General features: G+C 35.5%; 3 protein-coding genes across 7 annotated transcripts in view; 1 reads left to right on the forward strand and 2 right to left on the reverse strand.

Annotated features, from left to right (window-relative positions):
• LOC126762710 (39S ribosomal protein L20, mitochondrial) overlaps positions 1 to 20,916 on the reverse strand; it is a 366,701-nt gene that overhangs the window by 267,756 nt on the left and 78,029 nt on the right. The window lies entirely within an intron of this gene.
• LOC126762701 (WW domain-binding protein 2) lies at positions 933 to 4,568 on the reverse strand. 5 transcript variants are annotated; one of them, XM_050479648.1, is made up of 7 exons: positions 4,375 to 4,566; positions 3,912 to 4,086; positions 3,470 to 3,839; positions 3,102 to 3,183; positions 2,716 to 3,047; positions 1,814 to 1,911; positions 933 to 1,754 (listed from the first exon to the last, which is right to left on the reverse strand). In XM_050479648.1, exons 1-7 carry the CDS (start codon positions 4,428 to 4,430, stop codon positions 1,710 to 1,712), a joined length of 1,158 nt encoding a protein of 385 aa, XP_050335605.1. In that variant the 5' UTR covers positions 4,431 to 4,566; the 3' UTR covers positions 933 to 1,709. The 5 variants fall into 5 exon arrangements, with proteins under 5 accessions (XP_050335605.1, XP_050335604.1, XP_050335607.1 ...); XM_050479647.1 differs by having other exon boundaries at positions 2,716 to 3,183; positions 4,375 to 4,565; XM_050479650.1 differs by lacking the exons at positions 2,716 to 3,047; positions 3,102 to 3,183.
• Positions 6,957 to 16,377, forward strand: LOC126762678 (ecto-NOX disulfide-thiol exchanger 1). Its single transcript, XM_050479597.1, has 7 exons — positions 6,957 to 7,138; positions 7,533 to 8,183; positions 8,246 to 8,959; positions 9,951 to 10,057; positions 12,230 to 12,340; positions 13,416 to 14,222; positions 15,752 to 16,377. The coding sequence occupies exons 1-7, from the start codon at positions 7,105 to 7,107 to the stop codon at positions 16,058 to 16,060; spliced, it is 2,733 nt and encodes a 910-aa protein (XP_050335554.1). The 5' UTR covers positions 6,957 to 7,104; the 3' UTR covers positions 16,061 to 16,377.

Genomic DNA, 20,916 nt, shown 5'->3' on the forward strand with positions numbered 1-20,916 from the left:
ACATATATGATAAATAAGATAATTTGAGGCATCATATTTATCCCTATTCTAGCTGCTTAGCATAAAACCTAGAATGTATGAGGTTGTGTCAATAAGGCCTCTGGCTTAGATAGATTGTAAACCCTTTATACAAATCATGCGTCGAATATTCTGACCTAAAACCATAAGCCATAAGTCTAACAAAAGACCAACCAGAGTAACCAGCAGGTCGCTTGACTGGAAATTTAGCAAGGAGAATCGGTCAGCAAATGTCCGAATCACCTGTGATGGCGTAAAGGCCACAGTCTTTAACCGTTTATAATAACGCAACATTTTAGAGGCCCTTTGCCTTACAGAGAAGTAGCAAGGAAAAAACATCAATCTTAAGTATCCGTAGCACATTTGCCCATGGGTTGTTCAAGTCTGATAAAGCATCGTTTTGTCTGCGATTCGTGGAACTTTGACAGAGGCACACCACTCACTGTAGGAGAGTTTATGAAGATATTCGTCGTATGTGAACCAAACGGGGTTAGATCGCCGAAAAAACAGCCCTTGGCCCGATAAAATCCGGGTAAATACCGGTGCGTAGAAGCGGCTGTCGCGGGAACGAATTATGAGCTTATGATATGGTATGGTATATCTCAGATGGAAGTGAGGTTATAGATTAACTTGCTGCGCTAGCCAGTTAAGCTAGAGTGTCCAATACTTGGCAATGCAACTATCGTCTATCTTGATCGATGGAAACACCCACCCACTGATATATGGAGCTCACCATCTGTTGTGGTTGTTGTTGTAAATACATCAAATATTCCGCAAATTAAATTGAGAAAGACTGTCGAGTTAACGGCGCTTAGTAGGATATAAATCTGGCTAGCTTGCTAGTAGACTCGACTGTCGTGGGACCGGCGACCGCCTTCGGTGTAGAATCGCTTACAATTGAAGATCTATAGTACTTCAGCTTAGGCTTACTTTATTTATTTCAATTGGATTGATTATATAATACATAAATACAATAATAAAATAAAAACATATTTGCGTACAAGTTCAACGGCAATAAAATATATACAGTTTCAATAATACAAAGATTTTACAAAACAATGTTTAGCATAGCCAATCGCTCACAAGGAAATACTGTATAAATAATTTTAGTTTTGCTAAGAATTTTGAAGATTAACTTTTTTAGTAATTTTAATTGAGAATATTTGTAATTAATTGGCGCTTCATGTAACAATATAATAATTTGCATGTTAATTATTAAACGATTTTTATTTTTAACAAAATAGTAAAATATGCTCTGATAATATTTGGTAAGTGTACTAATTGGTTATTGAAGCTAATTTGATTAACATTCTCGTATGTGTGTATGCTGTGTGTGTAAACATGCAGATATAGAGTAGTAATAGGTTTATATAAGGTTTACATGTGAAACATATAAAGAATGCATATATTATATAAGTATATAAATGGTATATATATATTATATGTAAATATTTTACGCGCAAGTTCAGCGGAATGAATAAGAAACGTGTCAAACTCGCACACTATGAACCGAAGCAACACTGCCAGCTAGTTAACCGTATATTGCAACAATTTTTACTACTTAAATCATATTTTCGTCTATGTTTTATAAGTTGTGACGTAGTTTGTGGAGTTGCTCTACAGGTTAGACATTATGTAAAAAATTGTGAACAAATGTATTTAGAGATTTACTGCTGCTGTTATTGTAACAGTTACTGATTCTTCTTATTAGCGCTGTCATAGTTGGGTGGCAGAGCCTAAATGAAAAAATTAAATGTTTTAATAACTTTTAAAATAACAGATAATTAATGCATACATCATAGGCTGGTGGCAAGTCGCTCGGCGCAGCATTATTGGAATATTGGTTGTAAGTTGTATTTTGGGCGCTGGCCATTGCCTCGGCTTCTTTAGAATCTGTGAAATTAAATATGATTAAATTCGAATAACTTCAAAAATACTAAAACTGCTACTTTTCATATGAACAAAGCAAATCAGAACAGAATAAAAGTTAGAAATGTCAAAATGCATAACAATGCTTACATTTAAATCAACTTTATCATTTTTTTTTTTAATTTACAGTATTGAAATTTACTTTCTTCATGTACTAACACACAATACACACAGAGAAAAAGTATTTACGGGAAAATAACTGGTATTGGTATAAACGCAAAATTGACACAAGGCTGTGGTGTATAGTACGGATAGTAATAATATGTGGTATTACCTGTAGACAATGAAAGTTAAAGCGTTTAAGTAAAATATATGCAAGGAATATATGTGGGCGCGTTTGCGTGTGAGAAAGAGTGTAGCTTCTCGGCTTTTTTGTGTGTGTTTTGGCAACTTTCAAAGTTCAAAATTAACAATTAACAAAACTCAGAAGTTCAAAAGATCGTATAGTACCTGTGAGGGATTTGATTTTTGGACGTATGGTTTTTGCGACGTTAAATATTTGTAGTTTAGGCGGTTGCATACTTGTGCGACTCTTTTTTAAAACACTGCAGGCGAAATTTACAAAATAAAGTAATTAAATAAATACTTTTCAAATTCGAGGTTCTTATAACAGGTGTTAAGACATGTGTGATTGATGCACTGGTGTTAGAAATTGAAGAATTTTCGTTTGATACCAAATTTTAGATAATGTTAGGTTATGATGAAAAAGTAAAATTGACTCGGAATAACTGTAACCATTATTAAATGCACAGATTAGTATTTACTTACTTGCTGGTGGCATGCCAAAGCCCATTGCACCGGCCGCAGCTCCACCTGGTGCACCGCCTGGTGGTGGGTAACCTCCCGGCTGAGGATAGCCACCGGGTTGATGGCCGGGATTGTAAGCCGGATTGTAACCGGGGTTATATGATGGATTGTAGGCACCGGGGGCGCCCGGAGGATAACCGCCTGGTTGGCCGTATCCACCAGCCGCGTAGGGTGGTGGCTGATTTCCAGGTGGTGGTTGTTGTTGTGGCTGTTCGGATGGTGGTGCTGAAAAGCCGTTCCAGGCTGGTGCATCGTTGTTTCCGTATTGAGGCTGTGGGTTGCAAGCTCCTTGCGGCTGTTGTGGATTGTAACCAGATTGTGGCTGTTGTGGATTATAGCCAGCGTATGGCTGTTGTGGATTATAGCCTGCATATGGCTGTTGTGGGTTATAGCCGGGTTGCGCATATGGTTGTGGTGTATAAGCTGGTGCTAAGTATGCGAAAACGCGCATGGTGGCAGAAGGGACACAAAAGTTAGCATTTGAAAATGTGTTTAAAGTGACTTAAAGTAGTAGTAATGTAAGCAAAGTGTTATACATACATATATATATATATATATATATATATATATATTTTAAGCAATAAAGCACCGAAACCACTAACTACACATATATGTACATATATAAGCGGCACACTATTGTAACAAAAGCCGAGAAGTCTTACACGATTTCCACGTATAAAGAATTATCCAAAAATAATATTTCATTTTTACTTACGTCCGCCAATGCCTGGATATGGTGGTGGATTATCGCTTACAAACACCGTGCCGTTGGCTGGGCCACTGAACGCCTCATGTGTAGGCAGCCAACCGTAGTAACCTGGTGGTGGCTGATAGGCCGGTGGTGGAGCCTCATGCCAAGCGCCTGCTGGCGTATATGGTGGTGGATCATCGTTTGGAGCGCCACCACGATGGTAATTGCTTTGAGCAGTACTAGCAGCGCGTAGCAAAGCCTGACCGTACTCAATCGCTCCACCGGACTTAAAATGCAACTTGAACTTTACCTCGCCAATAAAATTTCCGTTTGGTTGCGCACGAACCTTGGCCTTAATGTAATTGGCGCCAAAGACTGGCTGCTCCAACTCAACCTAATATACATAAAAAAACGTTATATTAGTACAAATGTATCTATACATATTATATATAAATATATATTTTACATCTGAAAGTGCTATAAAAGGTGCACTAAAAGATTGCAGCTGATCCGCCGGTTTTTTGTTGTTAAATATCAGCCGGTGTGACGTCAGATAAATACGTCCTTGCTTTGAGCCTTTAAAGACAGGATTATCCTGACCGGAGAAATCCATAGTAACGCCATCACTATGCAGTAATATGCTGAGGATAAAAAGAAATGTTAGAACATATTATGTATGTGCATTGCGAATAAAGTAGTAATAAAGAATTTGCATACGTCATATCTTATTTTACAACCTGACGTAAATACATCAAAAGAGCTAATCTACGTAATATAGATTAAACAGCTAAAAGAATGTGCACACATATTATTTAAAATATAGCTTTCTTTACATAATATTGCCTGCTAAATAAATTAAACAAATTAATGTTCCTCAGTATGCAGAATTACATTTCAAAGGAAAATTGGTATTTAACTATATTACTTACTACTCTCCGGCATGAATCAACACTCCATTATTGGCGTGTGCCGTATTTACAGACATTATCGGGTAATATATTTAACCACTTCTATATTTCAGGTTTTAATATAATTACTATTATTAGAACACGCAATTCTGAAATTTTCTCGAACCACAAAAACCTAATTACAGATGAATCACTTTTATGTTTTGGTATGTTTTGTTGTTGACTTTCGGTAGTTATGAAAAATCTGCCGAAAGGTGTCGCAAAAGGCTAAACATATGATTCTAATGCCTGTAGCACAAATGGTACGTCAAATATAAATGATTAGATTGAAGCACATGCAGGGATAATTATTATCACTTTACAACCAAATATGTTAAAGAAATAGACATTCATGGTAGTAAGACCGTAATCAATAACAAAATCACCTACGAAATGGTTACAATTATTGCTTGACGTTATTCATGAAACAATTCATTTATTACTTCTCACATGTCTATATTGTCAATTACTTTATTACCATTATTAGTTCAAAAAATTTTACATTTATAATTAATTATTAATAAAAATTACATTATTTTCTACTTAGTTTAATTGTCAATTTGGCAACAGCCAAGAATTTTGTAAACAATATGGTAAAGGATATGTACCAAAACTATTAGCTAAAAAGGTGCGCACAAAGCAACAGCTGAAAGGCGTCAACTGGCAACTGTCAGATTGCGCAGGAGTTTAGTTTCTATTGCGATAAAAATGGCAGACTAAGACAGGAAAATGGTTGCATGTTATTATTTGCTTAAAATTGCTAAAATTTTTTCATCAAAATTATTGATTAAACTAAAAGTTTCAATATTTTTTTTAAATGAAATCAGATATTTTTAACGTAGATTCTTTATAAGACTGATATTATTGGCAAATGTAAGAAAAACTTAGTTTTATATTTGTGCCTCTTTTTAAGAATGGTAAAATAATGAATTTTCACCACAACACATTTTAGTAGAAAATAAGCAACCATGTCCAGAAATTGTGTAATAATGGAAACTGAATATAAGTTTTATAATTTTCAGAAATGAAATTTCATAATAAATTAATTATGTCGAGTAGTTATTATAAAAGAAAACTAGCTTCACCATCAACAAACGCATTGAACATCTCCAAAATCCTATTTTAAATAATAAAATGAGCATTACCAGCACAACGTTAAATTGCATCAATTTTTGTAATGATTAAATCAAAAACAAATGAACAATTCGTCGTACACAGATAACCGATGTCTTCTATGATTGTGAGGTCGGTGGTAAACAGGACTATCTTCTCATTTGAATAGTTGCTTTCAACGTAAACATGGAATCGAAAATGTGTGAATCTCATGTCTTAAAGGCGTACATCAACAAACTATTAAGTTTGTAACAGAATCTAGTTGTTGTGTAGATATCATGTGTCCAGTGTTTTAATTATTAATAATAAATATCAGCAACAGTATTCCTTTAAGTGTAAATCATACCGCCAGAAAATTTATTTGTACACTTTTCATAACATATAGTATATATCATTCAATGTATTTAATTATTATTTAAAATGTACTTTCCGAATCTAAATACACTCTTAATTCTGTTTTTACCCGGTTTGAAAATAAACAATTTTTAATATTTTACACTATTTTGTTCCATTTATCACAACTCAACATTTTATTGAGCTTAAAACACAACTTTTGTGAAATATGCCCAAATTGAAAGAAATTTCCTTTTTGCCGATACAACCAAGAACAATGGTCAGAGAAATTGTAAATAGCACAAACTTAGAGGAATGCTCACTGTGTTTTTATACGTTTTTTTGAAGAACCAATCTAACTTGTAAAAAAATTAATAATAATACGTTAAGTTTTTAGGTGAAGAATTTTTAAGGAAATGTTGTACATATTTTCATTGCAAAGTGTAGAATTATCTCTACAGAGATAATTTCATAACCAAAATTGAAAATACATGTATATAAATAGAGCAAAATTACAGCGTTTTTGGATTTGCGCAACCCATTTTGGTCTATCGCCACCCTGACTCAGGAAAACCGGCAAACATGGTATAGGTTGATGGTATTGTGGTGATTATGGGACTACTTATTCCTATCTTTCTTTTTGACAAACTTTGTTGTAGATTTTCAGCTGTTTTGGAAAATCTATCGAAAGGTGTCGCGAAATACTAAGCAATGGTTCTAATGCCTGCAACACAAATAGTACGTCACTGGATTGTGCAGGAAAGCTGGGTGAACGCAACGAAAATAGTTATCAATTGGCATCCAAAAGTTTTAAAAATTGAGTGATGCATTGTCACAAATCCGTAAGCAAACTGAAAAATTGAGCTCAACAGCCCTTTTGAAGTTACACAATTCGAAATACAAAACACCTTATTGTTACTCCTTTGATATTAATAAAAAAAAACGTTATTGCATTTACAGCTTTTTAATGGCGTGAATATTTTCAAAAACTTTAATATTATTAGCTCAAAATGAAACTTTTTACATATTCTAATTTAAAAAAATTTGCTAATATTTAAAAGAGTCAAAAATTTTAATTTCGCTTAGTTCAATTACGTTCGGTTGGCAGCACTGGCAAATTATATTTTCATTTGAGAAATAGAGAATTTTGTAAATAGTCGTTGTGGCAAAATAAAGAATAAATGAAACTTTTCTGGTGAAAAAAGGGAAACCAAATGTTGCAAATGAAACATTGTGAAGCAGTTCAATTAGACGCTATAAAGTTTAATGGATTTCAACTATACTAACTTGGAAAAAATGTGTAAGTACATTGGCTACGTAACCGGTGAAAAGTAGTAAAAATCCAGCACTTGCAGAAATTATTCTAAACTATATTTTTAAGCATAATCCTACTTTTTGAAAACATGAAGTCATTTTGTTCAAAATTTAAGGTTTTTTTCTACAATAATATTATATTTTAGTGCATTGCAAAAATTACAAGCTCTTCATTTTTTTCAATTACTACCGTCTTCATTTTCGCATTATTCTTATTTTATTTTCTTTCATTTTGCTTTTGTTATTTTTCGTTTCATTCCACTTGTTTCGGCCGCTTTGCTAATCGAATTTTTATTTTGATGAACAGCTGATTTTATTATTTTTCTTCTGTTTTGATTACTATTGTAAACATTTGAATTTTTTTCGCGTTTTTGTTGCAGTACCCCTACTCGGTTCCATATCTAGCGGGAACACCCTAAACAATAATCAGAATTTTATCAACCAACTGGCTGCTGCAATAAGTACCGCAGTTGGTGCAGTGAATGCGGTGTCAACCAATCCCAACAGCAATAATATGGCTGTAACTACGAATATGCGTGATCGAACACCAGAACCACCACCGGCTCCTAGATTTACCTCGAATTCACCAATCACAGTAAAGACGAATCGTGGTACCGCACCAATGGATATTGAAACTGAATCAGAGGCAGCGCCTATATCTGCAAACGCTAGTCTTAATGGAACTACTACTGTTCACACTGCAGCCGACCCAAATTTGCCAGTTGATAAGCTGACAATGAGCGTGCACAGCGCTAATATGTTTATGAATGGTTTTATGCCACCAACGGGCACAGCTGCTGGAATTACAGCAAATCCCTACTTGTTCTTTCCTTCAGCCGCGTCAACAAATGCTGCATCAACATCAGCAGCTGCAATGGCCACGCCAGTGACTAATCAAATGTTTATGGATCCGACAGCAATGTTGGCAGCTATGCAGCAAATGCAACAAAATTATGCTGCTAGCTTTGCCGGCACTTTGCCTAATAACGAAAACTGTGTCAATGGACAACCCGTTGCAGCAAATGCCCCTGGTATGACACATTACTATTAAATAATTCATGTAAAAGTTAAACTAAATAAATATTTTCTAAAGTTAACAGCATGAAAGAGGTGATTAAAACCAAGAATTCCATACTGTTTCCACCCAATCCAAATGCGCCACCCCCCACCACACGAGAACGACCGCCTGGTTGCCGCACAGTATTTGTCGGCGGTCTGCCTGAAAACTGTACAGAGGATCTGGTACGTGAAATATTCGAATCTTGTGGTGAAATCACAACACTGCGTACATCGAAAAAGAATTTCTGCCACATACGCTATCGTCACGAAGCGTCCGTTGACCGCGCCATCTATCTCTCTGGCTATCGCATACGTATCTCTAACTCTAGCGAACCGTCAAATTTTGGACGCCTACATGTTGACTACGCGCAAGCCCGCGATGATCTCTACGATTTTGAGTGCAAGCAGCGTCAATTGCAACGTGAGCAACGGCACAAGGAACGCTTGTCTATCGATCGTACACGTTCTCAATCGCCGCCACCCATACCACATTACAATGATCATGAAGCATCAATGGTAGCCGAGCATTTGCGTAGCGGCGACACTTTCGTTAAAGCCGTACAAACAATTGCAATTTGGCTGGAGCGCGGCGACTGCACAAAACGCAATGCCAACATGTTTTACTCCATGATACAAAGCACACACGCCCATGTGCGGCGTCTACATACTGATAAGCAGCAGTTGGAAGATGATCTACGTAAAGCGCGTGAAAGCTACCGCAAACAAATGCTGACTATGTCCGCACAGTGTAAGTATTTGACTTGCCTATTTCTTCAAAGTAGTTGAAAATTAGTTTAACTTCGCGGCGCTGAGTAACTGCATTTGCTCGCTTTATACTTATTTAGGGTGGTAGGCGCAGTTTTGCAATGAGTTACTGTGAATTTTTAACTTTTTATAGCAAACGGAATATTTTCCAAATTGCGTTTTTAAGGCGACGTCGCTCATAGTACTAACATTGAAATGACATTTGACAGAAACATTAAAATGCTTTATTTATTTATTTTTCTCAAGTCACAAAGCAATAAATACCCATTGTTTTATTAATTTGAATTTAGTGTTATTTAATATTTTCAAAATTGGAAAAAATCGACCAATTTAAATTGCTTAAAGGCAAATTCATTCCGAGTTTGTTAAAAGTGCAAATGTGACATTTTTTTTTTTGAGAATTTAATATGCGTATGCCAGTTTTATTTTAATGACTATTAAAAACCACATTAAATGACTTTGCCTTTAGTAACTGCAAGACCCTAACACATACATATAAATATTATGCCTGCGCCGACTTTAGTTTTAAAGGTAACTTCAATTTCGGAATACATGCAAAATTTTGAAAAGAAATGGAAACAACAAAGGGCGTAAAGGTTTGTAAAAGTACTAGCGACAGGTAAATTGTAAATTAATGCTAAGCATATAAGTTCTCGAAGAGCGAAGGAAGCTCTTTGACTGATGTATGTAGTTTGTCCGGAATTAGTGGTAACTATAGAAAATCAACTGCCGTAAGAATCAAATATTTTCCTCGTGACTCTGTATAGCCTTTCAGCCATTACACTCTACTTTTTAACGTTTTTTATTTGCAAAACATGCATTTCCTTTTAAATTTAAATTTGAATGAAAGAAGTACTCAATCTATGAATAACAGAAGTATATAGCCAGCGTGCAAGCAAAGAAACCAATCAATCAAACAACCAACCAACCCTCTCCCCTCTTTATTATTGTTATTATTATAATTGCATATTCAGTCACTCAGATTGAAAAAGTGTTCAGTGCTGCAAGTCACAAGAAGGTTTGGGACCATTTCACCAAAGCCCAAAGAAAAAACATCGATCAGTGGAAGAAGCTGGCATTGGTACGTACAAAAAAAAACAAGAGAATTCTTAATTCTATTACTTGCATTACATCATACACGCTTGTGTGTCTCTCTGTGTGTGGGTTAATGTAATATACTAATACATATATATAATATACTTACAAACATACATAATTATGTACATAGCTACACTAAAGCATTTGATATTGTTCTGTGGTGACTTGTATGGATAAAACTCTGTTTTTATATTTTGCCTAATTTTCATTTCAAAACACTAATCAATAATATTTGTTAATATATATTACATATGAGACATTACAAGTTTCTAATGCAATCATATACATTTGCACTTTGCCAGTAATATCTTCTAGTAATTGCACACTATTTGTGATATATTGTAGATAAAGTTCATATTAGCGTGGTTTTTGTTCATAGTATCTAGATAGCTTTAATGTATGTCAATAATTTCTATGTAAATAGATCGTATATCTTTAAAGTTTGTGATTCTTGAGATTAGCGTATGGTTATTATTGTTTTTGTGCCAGAAAAACCCGCTCTTCGAAATTCCTAAGCCTATGTTTAAGGGAAATACACTTTGAGCAGTATCTATTACCTGACTTCTTAAATATTTGAAATATGACGATTAACACACCTGGACTGAAACTCAGTTCATGGAGTTATCCACCAACATCCACCAACAGACGAAGAGTTCAAAAGAGATTATACAAAGAATCACTCAATGACACTTAATCTTTCGGGAAATTCACTCCCGGTCCTATTAGAACCACTTATTCTCTCTCCTTACCATTATATAATGTAAATTGCCATATCTAGAAACATTTCTTCACAGTTTTCGAAATATCTACCACATCAACAAGAACATACATCAACAATAAAAATGTAGAATACCACGATGACAGAACACCTTATAATAGTTTAAAAATGGGCAAATCGGACCACAATTACGTCTACTTCTCATATGATACAATTTTCAATCCCATGAACTTCTTTTCAACATCAGTACTTCTAAAATATATATGTTTTTCTATAAAAAATATTTCGCAATTCATTTTGAGGAATATTTTTGGGTTGAGAGCGACATGAATTAAGATATGTTTCGGTATTGTAGGCTGGTCGCGGAGCCCATATATAGAGTATATTGATTTCCGTTCTATATCTTATTACTCAACTAAAATTAGGTCACAGTGCTTCGACCGGCATGTTGTCAATCGATACAAAATATTTACGAAGTCGATATACATTTTTCATTAGTCCCACATACCGTATATAAAGATATCCGTCTTTCTAGATCGCGTTATAATGTATGCATTGAGTACGGCACACAAATTAACATGTGCTTAAATGGACGAACTCGGTATGTACGACCTTACCTTATACCGCCTTGACAATGGATTCGTACCTTTGTCTGCCTTTATGAAGTATTATCGGCTTTCCTGTCTTTTTATTCCTGAGTCTGTCTTGCCCGTCTTTTATTTGCGTTTCCTTGAATGTTTTACTAATAAACTGTTTCTTCAAAATGTTTAAATGTTGGTTCTGTAAAATGCACTAATTCAGTATTGAATGCACCGTTCACCCTCACATCACTCATACGCAGACACTATGTATATGTAGCATTGCATGACTTGTAATCAATTACTGTGTTCAGTATCCGTTGTATCTTGAAATATTTGCATACATACTTATATTTAACTGTAAAACTATTTACTCAGTTTGTACATGTATTTCCATACACATGTATAAATACATTTTAATTTCGGTTTAATCGCTTCAAATTGGTTGTCATATATAATAAGTACAAAAACAAACATGGTGATTATTTTTCTTTTTTCGCCTCAACATTAATCTCTTTATTTATTACAAGTTAAAAAGAACTATTAAAACAAGAAACCAAACCATTTAAAACGTGAGTTCGTATTAAAAATATTTTTTTTAAACGAATATCATTTTTGAAAGTTCCAAACTTGAGGTAAGTACAAACAAACGAACCGTGGGCTGAAGATGCGCCAAAATTATATAAGTAAAGAGCGAAAAATTATATAATCTCAGTTTAGGATTTTTTCAAATTCCTTTTCATTTCGAAACTTGACAAAGTCAAATTTTCTTCAATTATAGTTAAAATCTTATTATAAAGCAGTAATATGAAATATATAAATTCCTGTGCTAATTATTGCTCCGATGTACATAAAACAGGAATTACGCTCCGTGCAGATTGAGGATGATGAAATGGAAATGTCTGACGACGATCGGAACTATCAGGGCAGCAGCGCAAAGAGAACACGCTACGATGCGGAGAGTTTGAAGGTGGGTACCTTGTTTTTATTTCTACCCTTTGCAGTTTTTGATCTACAATAGTTCAATTTAGTATAAGAGCGCTAAAAATAAGAGACACCCTATGCTACAACTTCTCTAAATTGACTAAATGCAAGCAGTCGTGTTGACGATAACCTTCTACTTCTTTCATATTTGAAAACAAAGAGAAGTCGTATGGACCCAAATTCGGAATACACGGTAGATGGAGCAGCAGTTCGTACCCTAGATCGACCAACTTGCGCATGACTACAGCGGCGGTGTAAACCCGAATGCGATTGCTTTTTCTGCGAATCAGCCTCGAAACGGCCCAATCAAACGGTGTATTAGAACCATGCCACTGTTTTGCGCTTCTTCAGTTAGCCGATGTAAATTTCACCTTGTATATCCCAGAATATATCCGGTCGATAGGACAGTTGGCCTTATTTGGAGCAAGTTTCCCAGGTGAAATCCACTGTTTTGACTATTCCTTGATCTCTAGTGGATACATATTTCACCGAAGGTCACGAAAGGACACCGAAACTTCGTCAGATTGCGTTGAAATAGCGACAAACACTGCTGTGATATATTCTAATGGTTCACTTGTAGTTGCGGGACCCATTGCGCTGACAGTTTTCTCGTTACCAATATTTCTTATCTATGTCCTGCTCTTTTAAAATGCCAACTGTACCTTCAATCGTCAGTCTTTTTCTTTCACTTGTGAGCAGTTTTCGAGGCATCCTGACGTAACATCAAAAGCCATCATTCTTTATTTTTCTAAAATTCGCAGACATGGCCGTCATTTTGACATTAGCTATTTTTGAGAGTGTACAACAGGAATGTGAATTTCTCTTGTGAATGGTGCATACTGATTATGACTTGATTTCTTTAAAAATGGCTCGATATCCAATTTCTGACTTTAGGCGCTAAGCATTATGGAGTGAATTTTTGTGCAGGATAGCAATGCTAAAAGATTTCGTTCTCTCGAATTATCCTTCACCAAAAAATATCATAAATTATTTGAAATATATTAACCTTAAAATGTTCTGTTTCTCACATTTTCGCTCGATATAAATATATCAATTTGCAGGAAGAAAACGACTCGCTGCGCTGTCAGCTAGAAGCTTTGCGTAGCGAAATGTCGCACGTTCGCACCGACATCAAATACGACAATGATTATCGTGAGAAACAGATCAAAGTGCTGCAGGAAACGATACGCAATATGCAAACTCAATTGATGCAGACGAAAATGCGCGAACAAAAGGACAACAAAACAATTGAACAGCTCGAGCGTAAGTTGAAAGAAGCTGGCGTGAAGCAATTATTGTTAAAGACTAGAATCAAAGAAACCACCAACAAGCGAAGAGATCGCGAATCATCGTCAATTAATTCCGAGACCAGTGAGATATTAATCGATGAAACTGAAGATAACGATATTGATGATGAGGATGACAATGATGTGGAAGAGGTGGCTGTGGAAGATTCAACGAGAAATAAGCCGAAAGATTCGACAAAGTCCAATAGGGAGAGAGATAATACTGAAAATTCGACTAATGCCGACAAAACTAATCACATACAAATTATAGATATTGATGGCTACAAAAGTGATGACGAAGTGGATATTATCGAAGATCAGAATGACGTTGTAGAAATACACGAAACCGATGATGACGAAAAAGTCACAAACCAAAGCAACAAGACAGACGAAAAAACGTCAGAGGAAGCAGCGCATGCCGAACGTTCAGACATTAAAAAAGCAGCTGAAACTGCAACAGTGCAAAAGACAATCGAAACCCCTACGCTTGGGGACAGTGTTGAAACTAAGGATGCTAGCGGTGATATTTCTAGTACCGACAAAGTTAAGGTGCAGTTATCAGAGGAAAGCAAAGTGATTGAAGTAAGTGTAGAAAAGCAAAATTGAGTTTTTTACGGCTCAGATAATGTATTTAGTTCGGTTTATTCTTTTCTTTAACCTCTTAAATATGGTATGTACATACATATATACGGCCCGTGAGTATATTACTTCTCAGACATGTTATACCTTATCATGTTATCGAATGAGGCTATATTGAAATATATTGCATTCTAAAGGTGGAATCGTGCAATGGATTCCCAATCGGTTATTTTGTTCAAAGAGTGTTAACTTCTAATGGGCAGATAGACTAAAAGATTTAATCTTTATATATAAAAATTACGTGTCACGTTGTTTGTCCGCGATGGACTCCGAATTTAGCACACTGTGTCCAGTTTGAACCAATTTAGAAGAAAGGATAGTAAAACAATTCATAAATACAAATACAGTGAAAGCTCTATTAAATGGACGCTCTATTGAGCGGACATCTCCATTAACCGTGCACATTTTTGATGTTTATTAAGTACAATCTATTGACTGGACAGAAAGGCTGGTAACCACACTCTAAGAAAGGAGCTTTAAATTCGTTATTTTTTCCAAAGAAATTTGTTTGTATCAACATATTCAAATTATTCCATGTTCTGACCGACACTTAATCACACGATTTCGGCTGTTGAATGGATTAACCCACTATTCTTAAAAATTTATCAAGATTTCGCCATACAAAAATTACAGTTCCAAATCACTTCATTGAAATTATTTGAAACTGATCCACGCTAAATCTCTCTGTGCGACTCTGATTTTGCGCAATCTACTTGTCAGCACTGGAAATCTGTTACATTATCACAGCTGATTTAGACACTACAAAGGGAAAAAAATGTAAACAAACAATTTTTTTTAAAGCAATGAATCTAATTTCATCTGAAAATCGACTTAACAAATGAAAAAATGCATCCATTATTTCTATTATATGGAAAATATTAAAAAAAAAACGTCTTTTTATTTCAAAATACTATATGACAATCTTTTCTTTTGATAAATATTAAGCGATGTGAATTCTTGAATGACAATAACAGCTGTTTTTTGATTTTTCTAACGGCAGTGAGAACACTGTTGGGTTATGAAATGCTTAAATATAATCTAATCTTTTAAATTTTCGGTCTGAACATGGTATTAAACTCCAAGTACAATCCCATGGATTCTTAAACCGAAAAACACGTGTTCGCCTTTATTCGCAAATAAAATTTTCACTGTATTGAATAATTCAATAATGAATAATAGTATAAAATGTATACCATAGCAACGCGGCGAGATTATTTTTAAACCGAGTATCTTGCGGCTGGTTTTACGCGATCAAAGATCGGCAATTACAAATAAATGCGGTTTTGAATGACTAAGGCTCGAGGTCTGGTCTTCTATCTTCGGAAGCATGAATAGTATATTTATTCACAGGTTGAACATTAAAAAAAATGCTAATTCACAATGCGTCTTATAACATGAATCAGTTGATTTTCCATTTAGGGTTTTAGTAATTATTATAAATTGTTTTTTTTTTTTTTTCGTTTCTTTACTAGTTGAAATTCTTGCCATTTGTGGAGGCCCAAATCATAGCGTTAGTGGCTGCCTATCTAATAGTGCAACCGTTTGGCGTCAGCGCTGAGTCAATTTGTAGCTACTTGCGGCACTACATGAAGAGGCTGGACTTACAGGTGCCAACGTTAGAGCAGATACTGACAAACTACACTAATCTCTTCAAGTTGGAACATCCAGCTGAAGTAAGTTGTAATAACGACCCCAAGCCACAGTGGAAATTTTGCGGATTTACTGCAGCTGATGGTGGAACCGGCGGCAACGAGCGTGACAACGCTAAGGGTGAAGAGTGAAAAGAAGGACATTTTAGTGGTCTTGCTAATAACCAAACATGAAACCCGAATTTTATTACATTTATACTCGTAAGCATCAATTACTCGCAAAAGAGACATCGATTTTAATCCGTACATTTTAAAAAAATTTCTTAAAAAGTAATTACTAGAATTAAAAAATTATACGTTTGGAAAAACGGTGATTTTAAATATGAACTCGCATAAATATTTGCTATTCGAAAAAAAACGAGATTAGGCTTCGTGCCTAGTTTAATTTTTACTTAAATATGTTTATTATATTAACTTAATAAAAACCAATGAAACTGGTTATTTAAATACTTTAAACTTGTTTATCTTTATAGTCATAAATAAAAGGAAGTATCGAAACAAATACTACAAACAAATTTATTAAAAACAAGTAAGGAAGGGCTAAGTTCGGGTGTCACCGAACATTTTATACTCTCGCATGATAAAGTGATAATCGAGATTTCATTATCCGTCATTTATATATTTTTCAAATACCGTATTTTTGTAAAGTTTTATTCCGCTATCATCATTGGTTCCTAATGTACATATATATTATACAGAGAAGGCATCAGGTGGAATTCAAAATAGCGTTATATTGGAAGAAGGCGTGATGTGAACCGATTTCACCCATATTTCGTACATGTCATCAGGGTGTTAAGAAATATTATATACCGAATTTCATTGAAATCGGTCTAGTAGTTCCTGAGATATGGTTTTTGGTCCATAAGTGGGCGATGCCACGCCCATTTTCAATTTTTAAAAAAAGCCTGGGTGCAGCTTCCTTCTGCAATTTCTTCCATAAAATTTAGTGTTTCTGACGTTTTTAGTAGTTTCAGCCATATTTCGTACATGTCATCATGTTAGTAGGGTCGGTTAACGCCCACTTTTCCAAAAAAATTACGTCTATAGTGTTTTCAACATAACCTTTGTATGGGAGGTGGGCGTGGTTATTATCCGATTTCTTCCATTTTTGAACTGTTTATGGAAATGCCTGAATGAAACGACTCTACAGAGTTTGGTTGACATAGCTATAGTAGTTTCCTAGATATGTATAAAAAACTTAGTAGGGGGCGGGGCCACGCCCACTTTTCCAAAAAAATTACGTCTACATATGCCGCTCCCTAATGCGATCCTTTGTGCCAAATTTCACTTTAATATCTTTATTTATGGCTTAGTTATGACACTTTATAGGTTTTCGGTTTTCGCCATTTTGTGGGCGTGGCAGTGTGCCGATTTTGCCCATCTTCGAACTTAACCTTCTTATGGAGCCAATAAATACGTGTACCGAGTTTCATCACGATACCTCAATTTTTACTTAAGTTACAGCTTGCACGGACGGACAGACGGACGGACGGACAGACAGACATCCGGATTTCAACTCTACTCGTCACCCTGATGACTTTGGTATATATAACCCTATATCTGACTCTTTTAGTTTTAGGACTTACAAACAACCGTAGCGTCACAGCGCTTGTGATCCGAAGTAAGCAAACGCGGTACCCATCGCGACGACAGCTTTCTTATACCCAATATTTTCTGCTTCAATACCAGAGCTGGCACCGAATTAATTTCTAACAAAACTAACTCCGACTCGGCTGATTTTTTGACAGTAACTCAACGTTGCCTTTTGTATTTCGAGATTTGAGAACAAAACCAAATTTTTTCCATCGAAAGTCGTTTTATTATTTTTCAAAAAATTCTTAATTAAAATCTATACACTTTTGCATGCGTATGAATCAACTCTCGAAGCACTATTGCCACTCTGATATTTATATTGATTGAAATATCTCCAAAACTAAGCTAAACTTCTAAACACATCAACCGCATCTTCAAGCGACGCAAAACGTTGACCTCATAGTTTAGGACTTTACGGTGATTTACTCATCAAATCGGTGTTTTGTGTGCTGAAAAATACAGTTGATTCAGACGATGTATGAGAGCTCACATTGTAGTGGTGAAGAGAGATCCATCTTCGGCGAATGGTTTTCCTGATTTCTTAAAGACAACTGGCAAGAAAATAGTTGTCAACAGCACGCCAGTCGTTCTAAATTTTCCCGGTTTAGCGCCAATTGGAGATTCCAAGTGTATCCAGGTCCTTCTCCACCTATTATCTGCTCACCCCTGGGGTGCTGCGTCGAATACCCTCAGAGCTGAAGTGGATGTCTACTACTCAGAATGTACTGCTCTGTATTGTTCCATTGGTATGGTTGCAACATATTCAGTTTTTCTGAAAAAACAGGCAGCCATTTGCTTGGAAATACTTCGTGCGTGACCAGTTTTTGTTTTGGAACACCCAATCAACTGCTGCTTACTTTCACGATTTATCAGCTGTCACGTTGTCATAGACGTGTTTCGAAGCACCGTTATCCTATTATTTTAACATTTCTCTCGTCCAATCAACATGAGCGGTTTTTAAGCTATTGACAATTGTGCGAGATCCAACGAGAAGACAAATTTCTACAATAAAATGTAGAAAACTAATGCCTATAGTTTTCTAAATCTCACGATAAGTCACATGACGATCTGGCAATAGTAGTTTCACACAGCATCATTACCATCTAGATTGAACTCACCATACCATCGATAAACACTGGTCCTTGATGGAACTTCAGCGGTAAAAATTAAATAAAGTTCCTCAATGCACTGTTGCTCAGATAATCTCCGTCGAAATTTGTAAAAACTAAACGTGCAAAAATGTTCGCAAACTATTTTAATTTTTTTGGCCGAGATGAATATTTTAAGTAACTGCAAACAACACAAATAGCGCTCGTATGCCATAATATTCTGAGTATGTACAAGGTAGGTCGCAAAAGAAACAGAACTTTTTAAATATAACTGTTTCTGGTGGCGCCACCTATTGGTGGGTATATGAAATAAAAAGTTTGATCTCTTGTTGACATTTCGTAAAAATTTTAAGACAATTGGATAACTACAATAGATGTTATCGATCAAAAAGTGACAGCAGCTTTTGGTCATCGGTCGTAAAATGCAAAGAGCAGATATTAAATTTTGTTTTAAACTTGGGAAAACGTTTACTGAAACATTTCAAATGATGAAACAAGTTTATGGTGATCAGTGCCTATCCCGTAGTAATGTGCATGAGTGGTTTAAGCGATTCCAAGAAGGTCGTGAGGACCTCTGTGACGATCAGAAGTCGGGTCGGCCAAAATCAGTGATTACCCAAAACAATATCGAAAAAGTGCAGGAATTTATTAAGAATGAGCCGAAATCTTCTTTGCGTTACATGGAAATGGAGTAAAATATCACCAAAGACTCCATTCATCGCATTTTGATAGATATATTCTACGGAAGGTGTGCTCCAAGTTTGCTCCGCACAAATTGACTGAAGAGAAAAATTTGCTACGAATCCAACATTGTACGGATTTGATTGAGGAGTCGAGAAAGGACATAAACTACAAATATTCGATTGAGACTGGCGGCGAAACGTGGTTTTTCCAATATGAGCCCGAAACCAAACGTCAAAGTGCCGAATGGAAGCATCCAGACGAGCCATCACCGAAAAAAAGTCGTCTTCAGAAGTCAAAAATAAAGACAATGGTGATTTGTTTTTACGATTCCGAGGGTATTGTACACCGAGAGTTCGTCCCACCTGGCCAAACGATTAATTCTGTGTTTTACCTTGGTGTTATGAAGCGTCTTTTGTCACGCATTCGTCGTGCTCGACCACAATACCGTGAGGCAGGGTCCTGGCGCCTGTTGCACGATAATGCGCCGTGTCATCGGTCGACGCTTGTCGCTGATTTTTTGACAATAAACTCCAAATTAACCATTAATCACTCACCTTACTCATGTGATCTGGCACCCTGTGATTTTTACCTATTTGGAAAGCTTCATTTGCCATGAAAGGACACTGGTTTCAGGACATTTCAGCTATCCAAAAGGCGACGACCGATATTGTCAAGCGCATTCCGAAAAATTACCTTAAACACTCATTTGAAATGCTAATTGACCGGGCTAAACGCTGTATCGAAGCACAAGGAAACTACTTTGAATAAAAAAATACAACTTTTGAAAAATATTAATTTTTTGTTGTTGTTTTTTTTAACAATCTTGTTTCTTTTGCGACAGACCTTGTATATCATCAAAAATGTCGAACATTACGATAAAGTTGTTAGTTGCCAGATGGGAACACTAGGGTCGCCAAATCTCGAAGTATAAAGGAACATATGTATGTTTTTGTAAAAAAATTCAATAATAACAAAAAATTCCTATGTGTTGGACTAGAAAGTTACTTAAAAGCTTTAGCTTAAGTTTCAATTAGAAGTCCAGTAGTCCAGTTTCGATAAAAACACATTTAAAATTTACTTCACTATAACATTTAGCTGCCATACAAACTGAATGATCGGAATCAAGTTCTTGAATGGAAAACTTTCACATTTGACGATATATCTTCACGAAATTTGACATGGATTACTGCTTAAGGCAATAACATAATCTCCGAAAAAATTGTTCAGATCGGACTACTATAGCATATAGCTTCCATAAAAAACTGGACAAATAGTTACTAAAAGAAATGCACCTATGAAGGGTATATTAGCTTCGGTGCAGCCGAAGTTAACGGGTTTTCTTGTTAATTATTCCACCAAATGAGTAATTTTTTCAAGAACATAACGTATATTTAAGCCAAAACGATTTTTTTAAACCTAAACTGGCCCAACTCCTTAAATGGGAAAAGAGTTATTCATCATTCTTCGTTACATAATAAGCAAAAAACTTCTCAAAACTAGACGCTGGAAGAGCAGCCTATATCCATTTCCGTCGCGTTTTCTCAACCAAATTTATGAACTTTTACTTTTAAAACTCATTAACCTCAGCAAGCCAATTTTATG

The sequence above is a fragment of the Bactrocera neohumeralis genome, chromosome 6, assembly GCF_024586455.1.
Source record: "Bactrocera neohumeralis isolate Rockhampton chromosome 6, APGP_CSIRO_Bneo_wtdbg2-racon-allhic-juicebox.fasta_v2, whole genome shotgun sequence".
NCBI lineage: Eukaryota > Metazoa > Arthropoda > Insecta > Diptera > Tephritidae > Bactrocera > Bactrocera neohumeralis.

Coding starts and splice junctions, on each gene's coding strand:
- LOC126762701 (XM_050479647.1), bottom strand. CDS start 4,430: ATGTCTGTAAATACGGCACACGCCAATAATGGAGTGTTGATTCATGCC. Junction 3,184..3,469: donor ATATCCAGGCATTGGCGGAC/GTAAGTAAAAAT, acceptor TCGCATACTTAG/CACCAGCTTATACACCACAA. Junction 1,912..2,715: donor CTTTGGCATGCCACCAGCAA/GTAAGTAAATAC, acceptor TTAATTTCACAG/ATTCTAAAGAAGCCGAGGCA.
- LOC126762678 (XM_050479597.1), top strand. CDS start 7,105: ATGGATTTCAACTATACTAACTTGGAAAAAATGT. Junction 8,184..8,245: donor CGTTGCAGCAAATGCCCCTG/GTATGACACATT, acceptor TATTTTCTAAAG/TTAACAGCATGAAAGAGGTG. Junction 14,223..15,751: donor AGGAAAGCAAAGTGATTGAA/GTAAGTGTAGAA, acceptor TTTCTTTACTAG/TTGAAATTCTTGCCATTTGT.